At 40.1% G+C, this 20082-nt stretch overlaps 1 protein-coding gene across 1 annotated transcript; it reads right to left on the bottom strand.

The window, feature by feature from the left end:
- Positions 1-1467: 1467 nt before the first annotated feature.
- kcnk5a (potassium channel, subfamily K, member 5a) lies at positions 1468-19057 on the bottom strand. Its single transcript, XM_042072966.1, has 5 exons — positions 18539-19057; positions 5743-5854; positions 4086-4252; positions 3804-3972; positions 1468-3401 (listed from the first exon to the last, which is right to left on the bottom strand). Exons 1-5 carry the CDS (start codon positions 18722-18724, stop codon positions 2470-2472), a joined length of 1566 nt encoding a protein of 521 aa, XP_041928900.1. The 5' UTR covers positions 18725-19057; the 3' UTR covers positions 1468-2469.
- Positions 19058-20082: the final 1025 nt, after the last annotated feature.

The raw sequence follows: 20082 nt of genomic DNA, 5'->3' as shown, positions 1-20082 counted from the left end.
AAAGGCTTCATTGACGTTCAATTTCTAGGGGCGTAATCACCCGTGAAATTAAACTTAAATTGGTGCATTAAACTCTTACCAAATCATTTCAGAAGTGAAGCAATCAAATATAAGCAATCCCCTATCTACAATAACCCCCTGACATCTTGAATGTATTGTTTCTTGTCTGTTACTGTTTTGGTATGTTTTTACTTAGCATGGAGCCGACTGTAACATTTCACTGCATTGTATGCATGTGACAAATAAAATCTGAATCTAAATCTATTTCTTGTAAACGAAGGTTTTAGATGCAGTTGTTTACTCAACACCGAAGAAAATAGACATCCATCTGTTTAACCCTGTCGCCATGAGCGCAGCCATTGGTTGTGTTGAATGCATCTACCTGTCATCATATGAAGGCCACCCCATGCTGGATAAGCGACTGTGATTGGTGCCTGGGTTTTTGGAACGTTGGAAATGGGTGTCAATTGCCTCCTTGCCAGACTGACCTGCAAAGCAAATTCAAATTTGCTAACAGGTTCGTCTGGGTTCTCCCAGGCTAGTTTTATACAGCTCCTTTCACCGTTATTGGCACCTCTATTAAAGTTGAATAGCTGTTTTTTTATGGGGAAACCTATAAGTATATATACTCTTTGTTATATGTTTTGGAGAAGAAAAAAAAACAATTTGATAAACATTTGATTTTATTTTTTAATAGATATTTGGCAATTGAGGCAGGGATATACAGTACAAATAAATCCCCCTCACCTCCCATGGCAAATAACACCTGATCCTATCAATTATTTGGATTGTACACATTTCCTTGTCTTGCAACTACAATCAATGAGAATTAAAAAAATAAAAATAAAATAAAAACAGAACACTGTAGAACACCGAGTGTGTGTGCGCCAGTGTTGCCACAGTTACCTTGAAAAAGTAATCTGATTACTCCTTTTAAAAGTAACTAAGTTAGACTACAAGTTACTTTATTAGTTACTTTCAGCAGCTGCCGACAACACCCCCACCGCCTCAACATAAAAATGATAACCAGTTTTGCCAACTTAGATGCACACGCGATTTGAAGTCCGGTCTGGCTTGCGTGCTCTTGTTCGCTCTAGATTCCGGGAGATTTTATGTAATTTGCGGGCGTCAGGATATCAATATGTGAGAGACTCCCAAAACTTCACGAGACTTGGGATGTCTAGCTAGACAGCACTTTGTCACCAGCACAGAATGTACAACGTACCTTAATGGTGTCATGTTTAGCTGACACAAACTCAAAATAATGACTGTATAGATAAAACGTGCATCTCTCTCCTCCCTCCATTGTTGCTTACATTTGTGTCGCTGCGTGGTTTTACACACGAGTTGTCCTCATGCTGAAAAGGTTGGCATACCCTACATGACGTTAATCCCCGAGACAAGAATAAAGCAAAGAATATATATTTTTACCAAGGAAAATGACAAAAATAGTAACGCACAGCGATTTAGATAAGTAACTTTAATCTGATACTGGTTTGTAAATAGTAGCGCGTTAGATTACTCTAAGTAACGCGTTACTGGCATCACTGGTGTGCGCATGTGAGTGTTGTTAAAAATCCATCAGGAAGCATGCACCAGAACTAGTTCTTTTAAATGACTGAGCATGCAATGCCTGGACACAAGCAGAGTAAAACCTCATTGTTTCAGTAGATCTTCTGTAGACATGTAGGCAGCAAGCAGCAATGGTTTACACCAACAAATGGCCTTGTTCCTTTTCCTTCACTCTTGTAAGCCAAATCTGTTATGCTTGCCATAACAACTGGCCAATGTCCACACCAACATTTAGTGTACATCTGCTGAATATAACCAAGTCTTAGATAGAGATACATATGTATTAAGTGATTGAAATGGGAAGGGGCATACTGTACATCTTGAAAATGCAGGATAAAATAGAACAGGAGGAAAACAACCATATTCTGAGTGAAAATACAACACCAATATGGTGTATATAAAGGAAAGAAATCCGAATCGACTCCAAGATGATCTTTTCCCTAATTTTTCATAAAACAAAATCAGCCTATGATCTAAGTTCTATGATCTAAGTTCATCATCAGTCAATACATTTTTACTGGAAACACTGGACTTGATTTTAACAAAATAAATCAATTTTGCAATTGATTTAGAATACATACAACCCACTTTCACACAGAAAAGCTATTTGAGACCGTACTGTGAAATCTAAAAAAAACAGTTCATTAGTTAATAGTTGCCATTTCAAGTGATTAATGGATACTATAACGGATGAAAAAAAAGACAAACATCCAACCGGACATTTACTTTGATACTTATAACTAAATCATAAGTCCAGGGCTTACTGGTCAAGGTGAATGGCCGATTTAAGTTCAAAATCATATCAAGTCATTGATTTAATTTTTTTCAGTGATAAGAAAAATACTGTTCGGCAGTTTGTGTTCAAGCTCCACCAGCATTAGGAATGACAATTCAAGTTTAGGTGTTGTCCTCTTTAGAGTACTCCTCTACCAGCTGCTCATAGGAGTGACAATTGTCTGACCCATCTGTGGTAAAAACGGACTCCTCGGACTCAGAGTCCTCCTCCTTCGAGTCTGTTTCTGAGTCTACATTTTCCTCTGTCATCACAGAAAAGTTAGCCTTGGTATCACAGGCATCGTCCATGTTGTAGTGTAGGTTTTCTTCATCTATGAAAGTGATATTGGCGGTCTGGAAGACCATCGTTTGCTGTTCTTTAGAGTCCCACTTGTCTCTGCTGCCACCGAAGCTGCACATGTCCTGGCCCGGATGGTTCTCTCCAGCGTCTTTGTCGAGTTGGTTTTCGTACATCCTCTCCTGGTCCTCCTCCATGTCTGCTTCGCTTTGGACCTCATTCAAGAGCAACCCACTGTCCTGGCCCAGTAAGTAGTTTTTGGACTTCGAAAAGGCCACGGTAACTCGGTCGCTAAAACTGTAACGCCGTTTTTGCCTCGGGGATCGGTCCAGGTTGAGAATAGGGTTACCGTTGGTGGCAACCGTATCGCTGCAGCTCTTGGAACGGTTAGGAACTTTGGCTCTGCCGCTGGCAGCAGTCATTTTGCTTGCACCATGGCCCCCATTCACATTTTTTGAGCCCATTTGCTTGATGAGGTCACTGTAGCCCTCCTGTCTCTTGGAGAGGAAGCTGAATATATTGACCTCATTAGAAGAGGGGGGAAGATGTAGAGTTTTGGTGCTCTCCTTGTAATGGTGGTGTGACTCGTCCAGCGAGAGCTTGCGCCGCTTCCTGCGCTTTTTGAGAGCCTTGTGGGCTTCCACCACCATCCGCACTTTCCAGTTGAAGAAAAGCGATAGCCAAGCCAAACCCAAGTAAATCCACACCTCCACAAAGTAGCGGTACAAAGTTGGGTAGTCTGCATTGGGGTCGATACCTGAAAATATTATGGAGAAAATAAGATGGACATCAAATTTTGGACCCGATTTACATGCAAATGGACATAATGCACAGTATATGGACTTGGAGAAAAGTCAACATTTCTGTATTATAAATTCTTTATTCTAATATTTTGATTTACTGGGCTTTTGATTTCCATGAGCTGTAAACTGTAATCGTCAAGATTAGAATTATCAAGATTAAAACAAAAAAAGGCTTGAAATAATTTCACTTTGGGTGTATGTATCTAGATTATATGAAAGTTTTACTTTTTGAAATAAATTGCAGGAAACGATGAACTTTTCCATGATATTCTAATCTGAGATGCACCTGTACTGGATTACACTACCATACCAGAAATAATGTTCTACCTTACAAGCAAAAAATAAGGAAGACTAACCTGCTACCAAGTCACCAAAGCCAATTGTAGTTAACGTGACAAACGAGAAGTATAAGCCTTCAATGTAGGTCCAGCCCTCTTGTGACATGAAGACAAAAGGTGGGATGACTAGATGTACCACTAGGCCCCACAGAAGAAAGATGGCAGTACAAGTGATCTGAGTCTTCCTCTAAAAGACAAAAAGGACAGTTTTAAGAATTTCAGTGAGAAATGCACATACATGTAAAACATGCCAAGTTATGATGAATGTAATACAAAACAAAGCAAAGATGTCCTCCTCACCAATGAGACGCCTCTCTTGGTGAGAAAACGGCCCAAGTGTTTTGCCCGACCACCAAAAAACTTGCCCAACTCACTGATCCATGTGAAACACAGGGGTACTCCAAAGAGCCCGTAGAAAATGCAGAAGACCCTGCCAGCAGGGGTTTTAGGAGCAATGTTGCCATAACCTGTGACATACAATCAAGAAAAGTAAATGTGGTGCCATCAAAACATCATTAAACAACTCTTTTCAGTCAATACCAATACCCTATTCCATGTATGACCATTTTACTGTTGTTAGCTGCCATCTCAGACTACTATTACTAACACTGACTTTATACTTTGCGCAAAGCTATATTACCAAAACTCGGTACTGTACACTACATCTGACATACAGACACTGACAAGAGCTTCAAGAAATGCACTTATAAATGACTTTGGCTGCTGGGAGTTAAGTTATAGAGCTCAACAGTCCCGCCCCTCCTCCGAGAGAGTTTAGTTTCAGGAAGTATATTTTCCCATTGGCTCATTCCCCGTCAATTCAACCAGGGCCCACGCACTTAGGTCTCAAAATATTCTGAAAAAATTACCAGGTGTACCTATGTTACCCAGGAGACACACTGTAAAGTTACTCTTATGTAAGATCAATACTTTCCAAGATACAGCCAGTTTTACAGGGGGAGGGGGGTGTCGATTTTGTTCGGCCTCTTTTTTTTGTCAAAGTTCACTACTACTGTTGAGTTCTACTGAGAACATTATTGTGCAATTACAAAACTTGTCTTTTAGGATGATGCAAACACGATTTCATGTTCTGTTCTCCATTTGGGAATTGAGCCTCTTTTTGGTGCTACTTGGGCAGTAGTAGCATAGTGGTTACGGAGCTGGGATAGCATACAATAGACAGAAAAGTTGTGGGTTCAATTCCCAGCTTCACCATTGTGCCCTTGTGCTACAATATATTCAAAACTCTGCAGGCTCCTCACCCATACCAGACGATCAGCACACATCACCCCCATTCTCCATCAACTCTATTGGCTACCAGTTCCATCCCGGATCAAATACAAAGTACTACTACTCACCCTCAAAGCCCTCCACAACCTTGCGCCCCCTACATCCGCGACCTCCTGACCCCTTACACTCCTTCCCACTCACTCAGATCCTCTGACCAAAACCTCTTAGCTATCCCCCGCTCCAGACTCTCCACCCTGGGTGGCAGGTCCTTCAGTGCCTTGGCCCCCAAACTCTGGAACTCTCTCCCCCAACCTCTTTGTGCCTGTCCTTCTCTTCCTTTCTTCAAAGCACAACTCAAGACCTTTCTGTTTAATGATCACTTCTCCTCCACACCCAACACATAGCTCCATACAGATAACTTGTTGTTTTGTTTGTTATTGTGTTTTCTTGCCTTCCTACTATGTAAAGTGACCTTGGGTTTGAGAAAGGCGCTATATAAAATAAACGTATTATTATTTATTATTACTTAACTCCGGGGACAATGGTCCTTTTAATATTATTGACATATGGGGCGTGCCACGACGAAATGAGTTCAGTTCGACAAAATAAAAAAAAGGGTTTATTGGATATTCCTAATCCACAGACCATAGGGTTTAAAACAAGGGGTCATTTGTTCAATTCCGTTTAGCCAACCCAGAGATAGTGGCCAGAATGTAAATGTACCTACCTATCGTTGTGATAACCGTAGCAGCAAAGATAACAGCATTGGGCCAGTTCCAGTTGTTGAAGGTTTTGTCTCCAGTTATTGTGACACCTTGTCCTGCAGCATCAGAGACCACCTGGTAGAAAAAGAAACAAAAAGATTAACATATTGAGACATGAATGCATCAAAGCACACCAAACACACACATACAACCAAAATCTATTTCTGGATGAGAAAAAATTGATTATAGAATAGGTTATAGAATAGAAAAGATCAATATATTTTCCATAAACCTGGAAAATACAAAGCAAGGGATTTTGAGAAGATTCCTCCACATCCTCCTGATTCCTAGATCCTCACTTGTGCATTCTACTCTCCGATTCACCCCACTGTTTCACTATGGTTTTCAGAACTGGGGACTGAGATGTTAATGACAAAAGCTTCATTTTGTGTTCAGTAAACCATTTTTTTGTTGATGTATTTTGTTTTGGTTCATTGACCTGTTGGATGATCCAATCATGACCCACTTTTAGTGTCTTGGTAGACAATGGCAGATGTTTTTGAAAATGTTCAGGTTTTTCTTAGAGTTCATAACACCATGACCCAAGTAAAGTTCCCAGGGCCTTTGGTATTAACATGACGATGTGATGACATGAAGTTTCCCAGGCAACTCTGGCCTGCTGGGCTGCTTAGCCCCCTCATCACTAAGAAAAATGAGAGGTTTATAAGAACCCTTATGCAACCTCTAAACTCGCTCTGTAAGTTAAGCGCCACCACACAAACTGAAGTTGCAAAGTTTGTAAAACACAAAATTTGGAGAGGAAATCAAGAAAGGATAGCATTACAGGAAATATGTTTTTAAAATCACTATACCACTGCACAGAAAAACAAATCTATGAAAAAAAATCAAAACAATGAAGACAATGAAATTCTTAAATTCATAGGGAAATGGTAAGTTCAGTTTTTTTTAACCAGAGCCTGAATCCATCTCCATAGTGTAGGACTGAATTTACGAATGGACCCAGGTAAGCATGGCTATCCTGCAGTTAATATCAACAAGTTGGTCAGAAGCAAAACTTCTGTTAATGTAATAGTCAGACTATCCAGATGGTCCAAAAGCTTAAAGTTTGTTTTAAAAGTGTGTTTAAAATGAAGACATGGCCTGTTTACCTCGACCAAGTTAATGTAACATGTACAATGATGTTGACGGGCATCAGTAACAGCCAGTGTAGATATCTTTCAGGCAACATGTTTTTGGTCATGTTCATGTAGACTGCAGGCTTGGCCAAGGTTGTTTACTTCTGCCAGTGACCGTAAGAACGAACAACAGAACAGTTTTTTTCCTATAGTCAATTAAGAAATCTACAATACACCATCACAAATTCTAGTCTGCAGTGACCGCTCAAGTGAAAGCGTTGAACCCTTGAAATAAAGCTGAGTAGGCCATGACAAAACCTAACAATGACAAACTCCAACTGTTATCAGGACATCTGATTCAGCAGCAAAGCACAGCGAGCTGCGGGTACTTTTCCATTGCGCTTGAAGGCCTGTGTACACATAGTGCCGAGAGACTTGACCCAGCTGCCTGTAAGAGGCGAAATCTCTGAAAGCCTAAACAATACAGTTAAAGTAAACTGACATTGACAAAAAAGATAATACAAAAAGAAGTAGTACAATAGCAGGATGCATCTCAGAAAATTAGAATATCATGGAAAAGTTTAAAAAGATACACTTTTGTCCAAAGCGACATAAAAAAAAACAACAATACAATAGTTAAATTTAACAGTAAACAAGTAAAAAGTTGGTAAGACTACATTAAGGAGAATAGCAATAATAAACAACAATGTCAATACAATCAATAGCCTAATGAAAATAAATAAATACTATAATGCGTTACAAACCATAACGCATAAGAAACGCTTAATAAACTAAGTGCATGTGGAACAGATATGCCTTTAGACTCCTCTTAAAAGACCCAAAACCATCCCAGGAATGGAGAGCACTGGGCAACTCATTCCACCAACAAGGAACCACTGAGGAAAAGTGTCTTGAATTTGACCTAGCGTTTAGATAGATAGATAGAGATAGATAGATACTTCATTGATCCCCAGGGGAAATTCAAGGTCTCAGTAGCATACAGACAACACACACACATTCACTAACAGCAGAACAAGTTATTAAAAGTATATAATATAAAAACACCACTAAGCAATAAGGACAGTAGAAGATAAAGAATATACTAAATATACTAAAATACAAATAATACTAACTAACACTTAATCTAAATCAATTCTAAAAACAGTATCCACATAGTGGGTGATTAATCAATCAAGAGGCGCTTGCAATGACTGAGGCAGGACTGAGCCTGTGATTCTCTGTGCATAGTAAGGTAAGGTAAGGTGCTCTGTGTGAGTGAGTGTCATGGTGATAGTGCAAATGAGTAAGTCCAACAGTGCAAGAATAAAGTCTATATATCTATATATATATATATATATATATATATATATATATATATATATATATAAAGTGTGGCCACAGTTCGGCTGTGGCATGGAGGGAGGGGTTATGCCTATGTGCTAATATAGAACGCAAACAGTGAGGCAGAAAGACAGTGGTAAAAAGTGGCTAGTGGACAGACAGTATCCAAACATGGAGGGGGTGAAGAGGCAGACAGACTATGCAGAGAAGTCTATCTCTCCTCTTCCCTTAAGTGAAGCATTGAACAGTTCAATGGCCCTGGGGACAAATGACTTCCTCAGTCTGTCTGTTGTGCAAGGCAGTGAGTGAAGTCTCCAGCTGATCAGGCTCTTCTGCTTAACAATAGTGCTGTGGAGTGGGTGACACTCATTGTCCAAGATGTTGATTAGTTTGTTCAGAGTCCTTTTGTCAGATATTGAAGTGATGCACTCCAGTTCAGCTCCCACTACAGAGCCAGTTTTTCATTACCAGCCTGTCAATTCGCCCCGCATCCTTCTTCCTTGTGCTTCCACCCCTGGTCGACACAACAGACACTCATCAGAAGACCGCAGTGGGCGTTTGGGGATGTACATCTTGATCATTGAATTAAGATAGCAGGCAGATCCAGTCAGTGTCCCATAGGCCAAAGTGAGAGATTATGTAATTCTGGCCACTATAGGGAGCCTGTGAAGAGTAACTAGAGGAGTTACATGTGTCCTCTTTGGCTGATTGAAGACCAGGCATGCAGCATTCTGAATCAGTTGTAACGATCTTACTACACAAGCAGGCAGGCCAGCTAACAGTAAAATTACAATAGTCCATCTTGGAGATAACCATGGTCTGTACAAGAAATAGGGTGGAATCTTGTGTCAGATAAGGTCTGATCTTCCTAATGCTGTAAAGGATAAACCGACATGATGCTACCAATTGATGCTACATGCTCAGAGAAGTTAAGTTGGTCATCAATTACGATGCCCAAGTTACATGCCGATCTAGTTGGGGTCAGTAAAGATGAGTCAAGCTGGATGTTAATCTGTTGGGGAATAGCTGTTTTAGCTGGAAACTGCCGTTAGCTGCCGTTTTTGAGAGATTAAGCTGAAAGTGTTGATCTTTCATCCATTAATTTTAATCTTGATGATGACAGTTTAAAGCTCAAAAATCCTGAATCTCAAAATATTAGAATAAACAATTTAGGATAAAGAAATGTTGACCTGAGATGGGCTCTAATCAGCTAATTAAGTCAAAATACCAGCAATGGTTTCCTGAGCCTTTAAATGCAGGGCAATGGAATTTTCCATGATATTCTATTTTTCTTAGATGCACCTGTATAATTGAACATGATACTAGAGGTCATTGTATCAGTGGTGACTTATCAAATAATTACATTCCAATGTTATCATGATGATGGGGGTAATTAGTAATTTAAAAAATGATTCATAGTCTTCATTATTGTAGTCATTCTCTTCAATACATCCCTCCATTTCCTGCACAAAATGTACAGTCACATGGGAGAGGTCATGCCCCTTCATTGCAGCAGATAAAACGGATCATTCTGACTCTTTAAAACTAACTCTGTGCTGAGTCATCTAATAACAAAGCTGACACAACAGCTACTTGTGCTTGCCCTATGAGCACATCTCATGTGTCTGGCATACTGTCAACCACACCTACCACTAAACAGGCAACTAATGACCCCATGTGGGCTAGGATGATCACCACCTCTTCCAACACTGTATATTTACAAACCTCTCGTTAGCAGAAACTTACTTAGGCCATATATTCCATCAAATAAGTTCCACATCAATCTGTAATAAAACTTGATGAACTTATTTAGCAAATATGCATCAAATTTACAAATTGTAACAAATTATATAAATTTTCAAATACAATTTGAACATCATAATAACTAATCCAGTTGAAAAATCATTGTTAACTACTGAAGTTGGCTGCTAACATAAATCTTTTGGCATATCTTTACATTTTTCTTATGAAGACAACTAATTGGACAGTCCCATCTTTTTAAATGTTTCCCAGACAACATTTAACATGTTAACATGTTACCCATGACCACTTGCCATGAACCCATGAACTTGCCATTTTTTTTTTTGATGCATGTCAAATGACAACACGAATTATGCAATTTCAAGATTTGATGTTGAGCCTAAAAAAACAAACTGCTTACCCTGATTGCCCTCCACGGCACTCTAAATGGCTTCTAAAGTACTTCTCTGTCGTTGCCAAATGAAAATATATACAGATTAATTTTCCATTCTGTTGATCCACATCAGGTTGAATTAAATACAGTAGAATTTGCAGTGGGATTCATGAATCTTTTATAGTTTTATTCGGTTTAGTCAAGTCAAGTTTATCTATATAGCGCATTTGGGGCAGCCGTGGCCTACCGGTTAGCACTTCGGACTTGTAACCGGAGGGTTGCCGGTTCGAACCCCGACCAGTAGGCACGGCTGAAGTGCCCTTGAGCAAGGCACCTAACCCCTCACTGCTCCCCGAGCGCCGCTGTTGGTGCAGGCAGCTCACTGCGCCGGGATTAGTGTGTGCTTCACCTCACTGTGTGTACACTGTGTGCTGTGTCTGTTTCACTAATTCACGGATTGGGATAAATACAGAGACCAAATTTCCCTCACGGGATCAAAAGAGTATATATACTTATATATACTATACTATACTTCATACACAGAGGTCATTCAATGTGCTTTACATAAACAAAAGCAAACAGTAAAAGCTAATAAAAGCATAAAAGGGCGATAGTAATTGGACTGGAGTCTGTTTATAATCACTATTACAATGTAAACAGTACCTCTTTTGCCTATAAAATCATGGATTGGATTATCGAAACTAAGGCCTCTGCAATACAAGACCAATTTGGACAACAAAGAGCACTCAGGTTAATCACTGATAGGATTCCTGTCATCTCACATGGCATGAGTTTTCACGACATAACGAAAAGCCAGACTGTAAGCCACCAACTCCCTAGTCATAATGCCATGGTAATTTGTAACCAATTTGAGATATCAAGAGTACACGCTGACCTGCAGTATCCAGTCACAGAGGTAGTGAATACAGTTGTGCACACATTCAAAACTGACAAGAGAGTCAAACTCAGTAGCGTGATATGGGAAATGGACAACGTATTCAAGTTCTCAAACTGATGACCACTATGGGAAAGCTGAGACAGGGCTTAGGGATCATCTTACATCAACTCAAAACTGTAAAACAATGACTTTATGATGTAGAACATGACCCATGGCCATCTGATAAGATCGTACTTTTCCTGTACAGTCGACACTTTTAGCAAGTTAACCTTTATGGAGTCAAAAGTTAACCTTTATGGAGTCAACACACAAATACCGTACATCCAAATACACACACAAATACACACACAAATACAGTTACTCCACCCAAAACTGGCCACAGATAGATAGATAGATAGATAGATAGACAGATAGACAGATAGACAAATAGATGACAGACAGATAGATAGATACTTTATTGATCCCTAAGGGGAAATTCAAAAGCTACCTAATAAAGATTATGCAAGTCCATGCTCAAGGAACTTCACCCCCTGATGAACCTTTGCATCCAAAACAAGCACACATCCACAACAGTCAAAGTATCTTACAACTGCAAGGATCCAACTTCTCAAACTGAAATTGTTAAACATGAATGTGCAGACTATGTATCGATATGTATTTATTTATGTTCCTGAAATTCCTGAATTAGTTAGTCAGTTAAATTCCTGAATTTCCCCCCGGGGATCAATAAAGTATCTATCTATCTATCTCTATCTATCTCTGTATGTATTTAAGCTGACACTTTGCCCCCCAAAGTGATATAGATATCAATTGCAGGGGCCAGTCTCCCTCAAGCAACTTGGGGTTACATGTAAGTAGCTTACTTTGGTTTCTACTCCTTTTAACACTCAAAGCACTTTATAGAGAAATGACATTCACGGATGGTGATGGCTGCCACGTAAGGCTCCAACCTGCACATCAGGAGAAGTTCAGCATCTTGCTGAAGGACACTCCGGCCCTTTGCAAAGCCAAACCCTACCCAGTCCCCCTCTGTTGGGGGAGTGCTCTTGGGTGGGAATCACCCTCATAGCTAAATCAAGTTCCCTTGATTAGCGCATAGGGTAAAAATACTGCACTCAGCTTTCCATAGCGAAAAAAGTCCTCCTTGACGTGCCACATTAATTGCCACACACCTTCAACAAATCACCATAGGTGTAGAAGGGGGTCACTTGCGCTTCAGCCTGGTTGGTGCTCACGGAACAGGACGCAGAAGTCAAAAGAGGAGACCCAAGGTCTAACAAGAACCAAGGAGCAGGACCGGAGCGTACAACACTTTAAGTGATTTTTATTAGCCTAGTGCAAACCGACTAATGTTTCGACCCCCATGCACCATAGGTGCACAACACACCATAGGTGTTCACTCAGTGTTGGAGGGTTTATAACACACTACCACATAAAAGTAATTGGTTTCGGATGGCCCTTAATATGGCGGACCTCCATGTGAATGTGCAAATGGAGTTTAAGTGGGAGTCCTAAATAGTTTTCGGAAAAGGCCTTCAACAGGGTCGATAGGAACGGGGCTCAAATCATCATTCTTCCAGCTACTGAACGACTCCTCTACCTTTTTCTACATTTGCATAAACATGCACACATTTGCTTATGGTCTGTTTATAAAAACTCTGAGGACTTTAAATTCACGTTTTAAAACTCACCTCAAATAAATGCACAATGTAATATCACACGTAGCACCAAAGTTGATAATGAAATATTGTAATTTTGTAGCATTATTTGTATATGTATAATGATGTTAGACACCGAAACTGCTGACTCATACGTAATATTGTGTTTTGTCTTGTATACAGTCCTCAGAAGCACGTAGCAGTAAAAACGAGTCAGGGGAAGAACCCGTGCAAGCCTTGTTTACATAAAAACTTTAGGATTTAGGCCCAGATTTAGTAGTAGCTCCACCTGAAATGTGCATCTTGGCGTGTAAGAGACTTAAGTCAAGGACAGAATACGCAGAGGCTGAAAAGCTCCTGGGACAACATGGCCCTATACATGCAGTCCCCACTTTTCTGTTCTGGTACCAGGAAAGAAATTGCAAATTGCTGTCAGAGGATATCATAAAATCAATTCTAAAAGAAGCCAGAAGGTAGAAGGCAGCCTGTGAAGAGAATAGAGACTTTTATAATATGGTCCCAAAAATGAGGGACCATATTACTACTTTTATACTTTTATAATATGGTCCCTCATTTTAGTATGTGTTAAAATTATAGCAGCTGCATTCATAACAGACTTTTTAGGTAGGCCAGGTAGCACTGCATTGCCACTAGCAAACTGCTTTAAAGCAAAAATCTAGCACTTTAATGGCAAATATCTTGTGACAAGAAGGTACAAACTTCACAAGATTTGACACGTAGGATTGCTACCCAATTCTTTGGATGCACACCACAAATAGCTAAATTCCAAGCACAATTGACGCATTTCGAGATATCTGCTACATTTAGCCTATCAGTATTTTCAACTCATAAAGTTTACTAGCACTCAAGCTAAGTGCTCTCTATTTGCCGCTCTTATTGTCCTCATTGGATGTAGTCCTTAAATAAGCTTGGCTTGCCATCCAGGTATGTTTGTCACAGTATTGGTTATTGTCCAAAATGTAGATTCAGGCATTTTCAAGTGAACAGCTCTTCTTTAATAGCCATTCTCAGACATTTCCCAGAATAAATAAACTTTCCTTCAAGGTCGGATTTTCCTCATTGCGCTCTGTAAGAAATGATTTGTATACCTCTCTTTACCCACTTCTACCAGTGACAGAGACTCAAGAGGTTGAGGAGTCATTCAGTAACTGCACAGCTCCTCTTGAGCCAGTCAGCCAGTCTTGCCAAGTGTACTTGAGCAAGACACTGAACCCCAAACTGATCCTGATGGATGTCATTCACAAAACATTAGACTCTAAGTGACAAACAGTGCAAGGACTGCATGGGTATGTGCAAATCGTAGCACTTTCCAGACATACAGAATTACCTTTTACACATAAAAAAAACACTAAGGGCAAAACAAAACAAAACACTGCACTGTAGAGCCCTTAAGCTTACTCCATACCACAGCACATGAGTGCAACACAATCTACCACCAACATTCCATTACTTGGTTTCCATTGTTTTCTATCACTACCCCGCACACACCAGCACCGAACCCTTTGGCCACTGCCGTGTCAGTCATGCTGCTATGATGACCTTCACTTAGCCAATTAAATGCTAAATCAGTACATTAAGCACCAAAGTTGATAATCAAATATTGTAATTTTGTATATGTATAATGATGTTAGACACCGAAACTGCTGACTCATACGTAATATTGTGTTTTGTCTTGTATACGGTCCTCAGATTCCATTACTTGGTTTCCATTGTTTTCTATCACTACCCCGCACACACCAGCACCGAACCCTACGGCCACTGCCGTGTCCGTCACGCTGCCGTCATCACCTTCACTGCTCCTCTGGTGTGCCGGAGCAGACATCAGCGTCGCCGTTTCTGCACTGGTGTGTGCGGTAACCTTTACACTGCACAAGAGCCCTAACAACATTACCACCACCATAGCGTCTTCCCTCAGGCCAAAACAAAGACCTTACTATTCCTTTGCTGCAAGAAACTGCTAGTCATGTCTCTATAGATGTCAGAGTAATTATGCACTTTAACATGTACTGTAGGCCTACCTTCTTTTGCAGTTTGCTGATGTATAGGCCATTTTTTATTTTATGTCTAAGATCAAGATTATGTCAAAATCTCTTTTTACTGGACCTATTTTTTATGTTGACAAGTCTGTGAAAAAAATCCTTATACTTCCAGTACTTGGCAAATAAAGATACTGATGAATGTATAGCTCATTGAGATGGGGTCTGGGAACTACACATTCATCTTCTCGTATTTGACACATGGTTTACGAATGCCCAGAGCCGTTTATTGGGTGCTACGAATGTCTATCAAATGCATCTGTACATAGCTCATAGCCGCTTCAGTGTGTCGCATAGATGTCGTCATCGTCTTGCTGTCCCCCCTCCGTTCTGTGATTGGTTCCTTCGTTGAGGTGGAAATCTGATCCATGGAATCCAGGCTGCCCAGCAGCGCGAATAAAATCTCACACAAGGCAGCATGGGGAAACCCAGGCTAGTAAACCCCAGAGTTGGATACGAGGATACAATGTTTCACATTCCTGTGTGAAATAACCCAGTCTGACACGTTTGCATAATTCACTGGAAGTAGGTACGACCAGTTAGCCTATAGCTAGCCTATAGCTAAAAAGGAGCTATAGGCTAACTGGTCTAACCCACTTCCAGTTAATTATGCTAAGCTAGGCTAATGGTGTCACACTAGGTTATTGCAGGCACAGGGAAGAGAAGTATGTATTCTCACCTCTAACTCTGGGATACAAGGCAAATAAGATTATTTTCCAAAATGTTGATGTGTTCCTTTAAGAATGGTGCATCATTCAGTGAAAAACTCTCCAGACTTTAATCCCAGACTAAATCTACATGGGAAGAGGAGGCGGGTGAAGCATAGCCTTCACAGAATACTGTAAGGTATTGAGAAGTTGTCCTGTTCAAATGTATCAATTGAATAACATTTAGAAAGAGTTTGTCTAGTTTGAATAATCCCGCTGTATTGATTGATGACTCAGGAAGTTGATTACTGGTACAGTAATTTGTGAGGTTCCTAGTAATGGTAGGCCTACTGATGCGACCGAAGTGGAAGGGAGATAAAGCTGTTGCTATAGTGAAGTTACACAAGCTGGTGGAGAGGGTTGTTGTTGTTGTAGTTTAAGGAGACTGGGTGCCAATTTTAAGGCACCATTGAAGAGAGGCATGCTCAGACTTGTCCCTCCCTGACTGAATTTCAAATATTTAGTGATTCCTATGAATTTAGCCACAACCTATGTTTTGCATTTCCATCACAATGTGGGAACAGGTAAATTCCAAAATCTTGGATGCCGTTTACATTTCTTTTTGTGCCTAGGGCAATCTGATCACTCCAACTGCTTGCTGAGGTGGTCTGAGATGCATTGCTAATGCCTTCTGATGCATTCTGGATAATGAGAGTTCTAATGAAGGGGACATTGACAGTAACAGAATCCCAAGTGATCAGCAACATCTCTGGCTGTAGTCCTTGGATACATGTAAATGGTCATGTGTTTCGGCTGACCACTTGTGATTGGATCACCCAAGACGCATTCTAAAACCAAATGTAAGCAGGCTCTAGAAGACTCTTACAGAGTACTGAAGGCCGTCATTGTTCACAGGGGGGTGATAATGAGTTGAATTCTACTCTTGCATAATGTGCAAAAAACATTTAGTCTAAGCTTAAAATTAAACACTTCATCTATACGATAAGTCTTTGCACATCTCGGCAACTGATCCTGCAGGGTCATAACTGTGCCATATTGCAGTAAAGATAAGTTGATAAGAACAGTGACTGTAAACCAGACCACAGAAGAATCATAATTACTTTCTTTAAAAAAAAAAAAGGAAACTACCACAGTTATGGCTCTCTCTTGGATTTATATTGAAGGCTTATGGTAACACATCATTAAACTAAACATGATGAATCCCACTGTAATTATGTCTACATTACTAAACCATGCACTTCTAAGTGCTGTTTCTGCAGATCAGATACTCATTAAAGCGATGGTTCGGAGTAATTTCACCCTAGGGTCCTTTGCACCATGACCCCGAGCCAAACACCCTCCCAGAACCTGTTTTCCTTTGGTCGAACCCTGGTCGAGTAGCACTGTCAGAAACTAATGAAACAAATTTAGACGCTGGGTCCCGGTGTATATCCAGTTTTCAATATTTTTTTTCCGAAGTGTTTACAACTTAGTGTTAACTAATAATTGTTGCAAACTGGTACTACGAACAAAATATTAGTGCATTCCTGGATCTACATCCTTATGCATGCTTCCTGCCAGGAATTTTACGGGCTTTTCCCAAATCACGGAAGTAACGTCAATGCAGCGGTATAGTAGGCCTAGCAGATAGTAGCATCCATCAGGCAAGTCTTATTTAAATAAACTCCTGGTGTGTTTACAAACTTTTCAATGCTTCGTTTTATGAGTACAGAACATAGTTGTACTACTGTAGAAGTTTCGTACCACTCAGGGCATTATTAGTGGGGTAATTTACGAGATAAAAGTTGGTACCATGCTGACTGCAGAAACTCATTAGTTTCTGACAGCGCTACTCGACCAGGGTTCGACCAAGGGAAAACAGGTTTTGGGAGGGTGTTTGGCTCGGAGTCATGGTGCAAAGAACCCTAGGGTGAAATTATTCCGAACCATCGCTTTAAACAGCATACTATGGTGCAGAGAGGGTGAGAAACTGTGGATACATGGGCCAACATTACATCTAAAGAATGCATGATAGTTTGAAAGGTAAACTGCAGACTATCAAGATCCTATTCCAAAATGCAGTAGGATTTTAGTCAGGCCCTTTTCTCCTTGCTCAATTAAAGGTGCCATGTGTAATGTCCGCCAAAAAATCAATTCATACTCCACATTCCATAAAAGATGGGGGCAGTATACCTCCAGAAAGTGAGTTGGTCTAACCTAGAGTAACAACCGAGACACGCATATTGCAGTTTGGCTGGTGGTTATGTTGCCCGCATACCGCCTCCCATGTTCGAAACTGGTATTATGACACCTGTCGGGCTGTGGCTAATAATTTAGCATGCTAATTCAGGTTGATATCTCTGCAGCACTATACCTCATTTTTTAAATTACATCATCGCCCTAATTTCTTCTCATTCATTTGATGCGTGTAGCTCATTTTTTGGATATTTTTTACCTCGATTCTTACACATGGCACCTTTAAGCATCAAGATTGACCATTTTCTCATATTTCTTAATAAAAAAAAAACCTAGCCCTCTTGTCTCAGTCCAAGTTCAATTTAAGAGATTTAAAATCCACTTTCCTTAGTGGTCTTTTCTTTTGCTCCTTATGACTTAGGCTACTTTCAAGTAAACATCAATATATTGTTGCAAAGTGATAGAACAGTTTCTATGAAGAGTCTTGCAAACACAAACTAAACCTTGTGATTTTCAGCATTAGAAATGTACACCTGTAAAAAAGCATTTTCAGCAATCATCTTCAGACAGAAAACATGTATCAGTTGTGCATGTCCTTATCTCCTTCTGAATGGTTCCCCCTAGCCTGGCTGCATTTCACCACATAAAGCCCGTTTTGCCTTACGGCAAAAAAGTAAACAGAGAGAACAGTAGCATTTACTCAATTTCCTCACTGAGCGCTTCTAGACTAAAGCATGCCTTATTTGCCATACCTCAAGAATCTTGTCCAAGTCATCTTTTGTAAGACATGGGTAGTCTTTTAGAATTTTCTCCCTTTGAGCGGCGTATTGTTTCACAGCAAGTTTCCAATTCGGCTCCTCGAGAACTTGAAATATTGCTGCCCCAATGGACAGATAAAAAATTATAGCAGATGTCAATAGTGGACCTTTGTCCACCATAATTAGGTGCCCGTTGCAAATCCAACTGCACTTTCACTTTTCAACAGCTACACCGCGTACATATTCCAATATGAATTGTGCTGATGTGTGGCGGCAAACAGATACTCTTTATCAAGTCTCTCGGTGAATAAGAAAACAAAACTCGTCTAACATGAGGCGACGGCTAATTCCAAGAAAAAGATGTAGGCTACTTTAAAATAAGTTTGTTTGGCAATTAATAACACCCATAGAGTGGGAAGAAAGTTTCGTTTAAGATAGGCTAAATCGAAGTTCCACAGGAGCATTCCACGTGCATGAGAGATAAAACAGCAGCTGGGTCGAGCGACTGGCAATTGTAGCTTGTTGCTCGGGGGGGAGCAGGGACTGACCCGCCCATTCAACCGCCTTAAGCAGATGAGTCGAGAGATACTTCTCTCTCACTGCGAACAATAGTCTTTATAGTCGTCGCTCTTCTGCAATAAAACATTCAAGCTTGTGCACTCTACATGCACACATTACATAAACCTGACTAGATTATTGTTTGATACGTGTTTCTTTCAGTAAGATGACACATAGCCTTATTGTAAGAATGAAAATAGTTTGGACTAATGTGACTGGGACCAAAATACAAACTTCACAAAAGTAGCAAGAAAAGTTTTGAAAGTACAAAAAAGGGCTTATGCACTTTTCAGGCGAAAATAATATGGAATGATTTATGACTAGTATAAAAAGTCATGTGGTTCTTGAGCAAAATGCCTATATTGTTAATATTCATATTGAGTTCTCTTTTTTGACCATCAGAAGTCATGCGCAAGACTCTGCTGCATAGTCTTCATAGTGTTACTGTCTTTGGTACCTTGCAGGGTTTTTAATTACATAAGCCTATTTGTAGTGAAAAGAATTCTGATTATTCCCATCTGAGATTTTCCTTCATAGGGTAGCCTACAACCGTTTTATCCTCTGAAAAACTAAATTACCAGATGAGATCACTTCTGGTAAACCCGTAAATCTATTATTGATTGGCAATGGTACAGGCTACTTCTGTCACAACTATGTAAGCCAACCAACAGCTACGCCTAAGGCCTGTTTGTGGTTACACTGATTATGATTAAGCACAACAAGAATTCACATAGGCCTACGCATAAAGCTTCATTTGGTTCCTCAGTTTTAGAATTCGTTTTTGTATCAATAGCATATAGCAAACAGACTAAACTAAAACAACCGAACATTACACCAGTGATTAGAGTGGGTAAAGCTATAGTTTTAAAAGTTCTGTCCCTTCTGCCATTGCTGCACTCAACAAACTAATTCAATGTCCTGATAAATGATCCAGTGTCACTCATGTCTATAATATTTCTGCTAGACCCATGTTCTGTGAT

This window comes from Alosa sapidissima, chromosome 19 (genome assembly GCF_018492685.1).
Source record: "Alosa sapidissima isolate fAloSap1 chromosome 19, fAloSap1.pri, whole genome shotgun sequence".
NCBI classification, from domain to species: domain Eukaryota; kingdom Metazoa; phylum Chordata; class Actinopteri; order Clupeiformes; family Clupeidae; genus Alosa; species Alosa sapidissima.
Note: the sequence above shows the minus strand (reverse complement) of the source record. Positions and strands in the feature narration are given on the sequence as shown.

Coding starts and splice junctions, on each gene's coding strand:
- kcnk5a (XM_042072966.1), bottom strand. CDS start 18,724: ATGGTGGACAAAGGTCCACTATTGACATCTGCTATAATTTTTTATCTG. Junction 5,855..18,538: donor ACTTGGACAAGATTCTTGAG/GTATGGCAAATA, acceptor TTTTTCTACCAG/GTGGTCTCTGATGCTGCAGG. Junction 3,973..4,085: donor CCAAGAGAGGCGTCTCATTG/GTGAGGAGGACA, acceptor TTTGTCTTTTAG/AGGAAGACTCAGATCACTTG.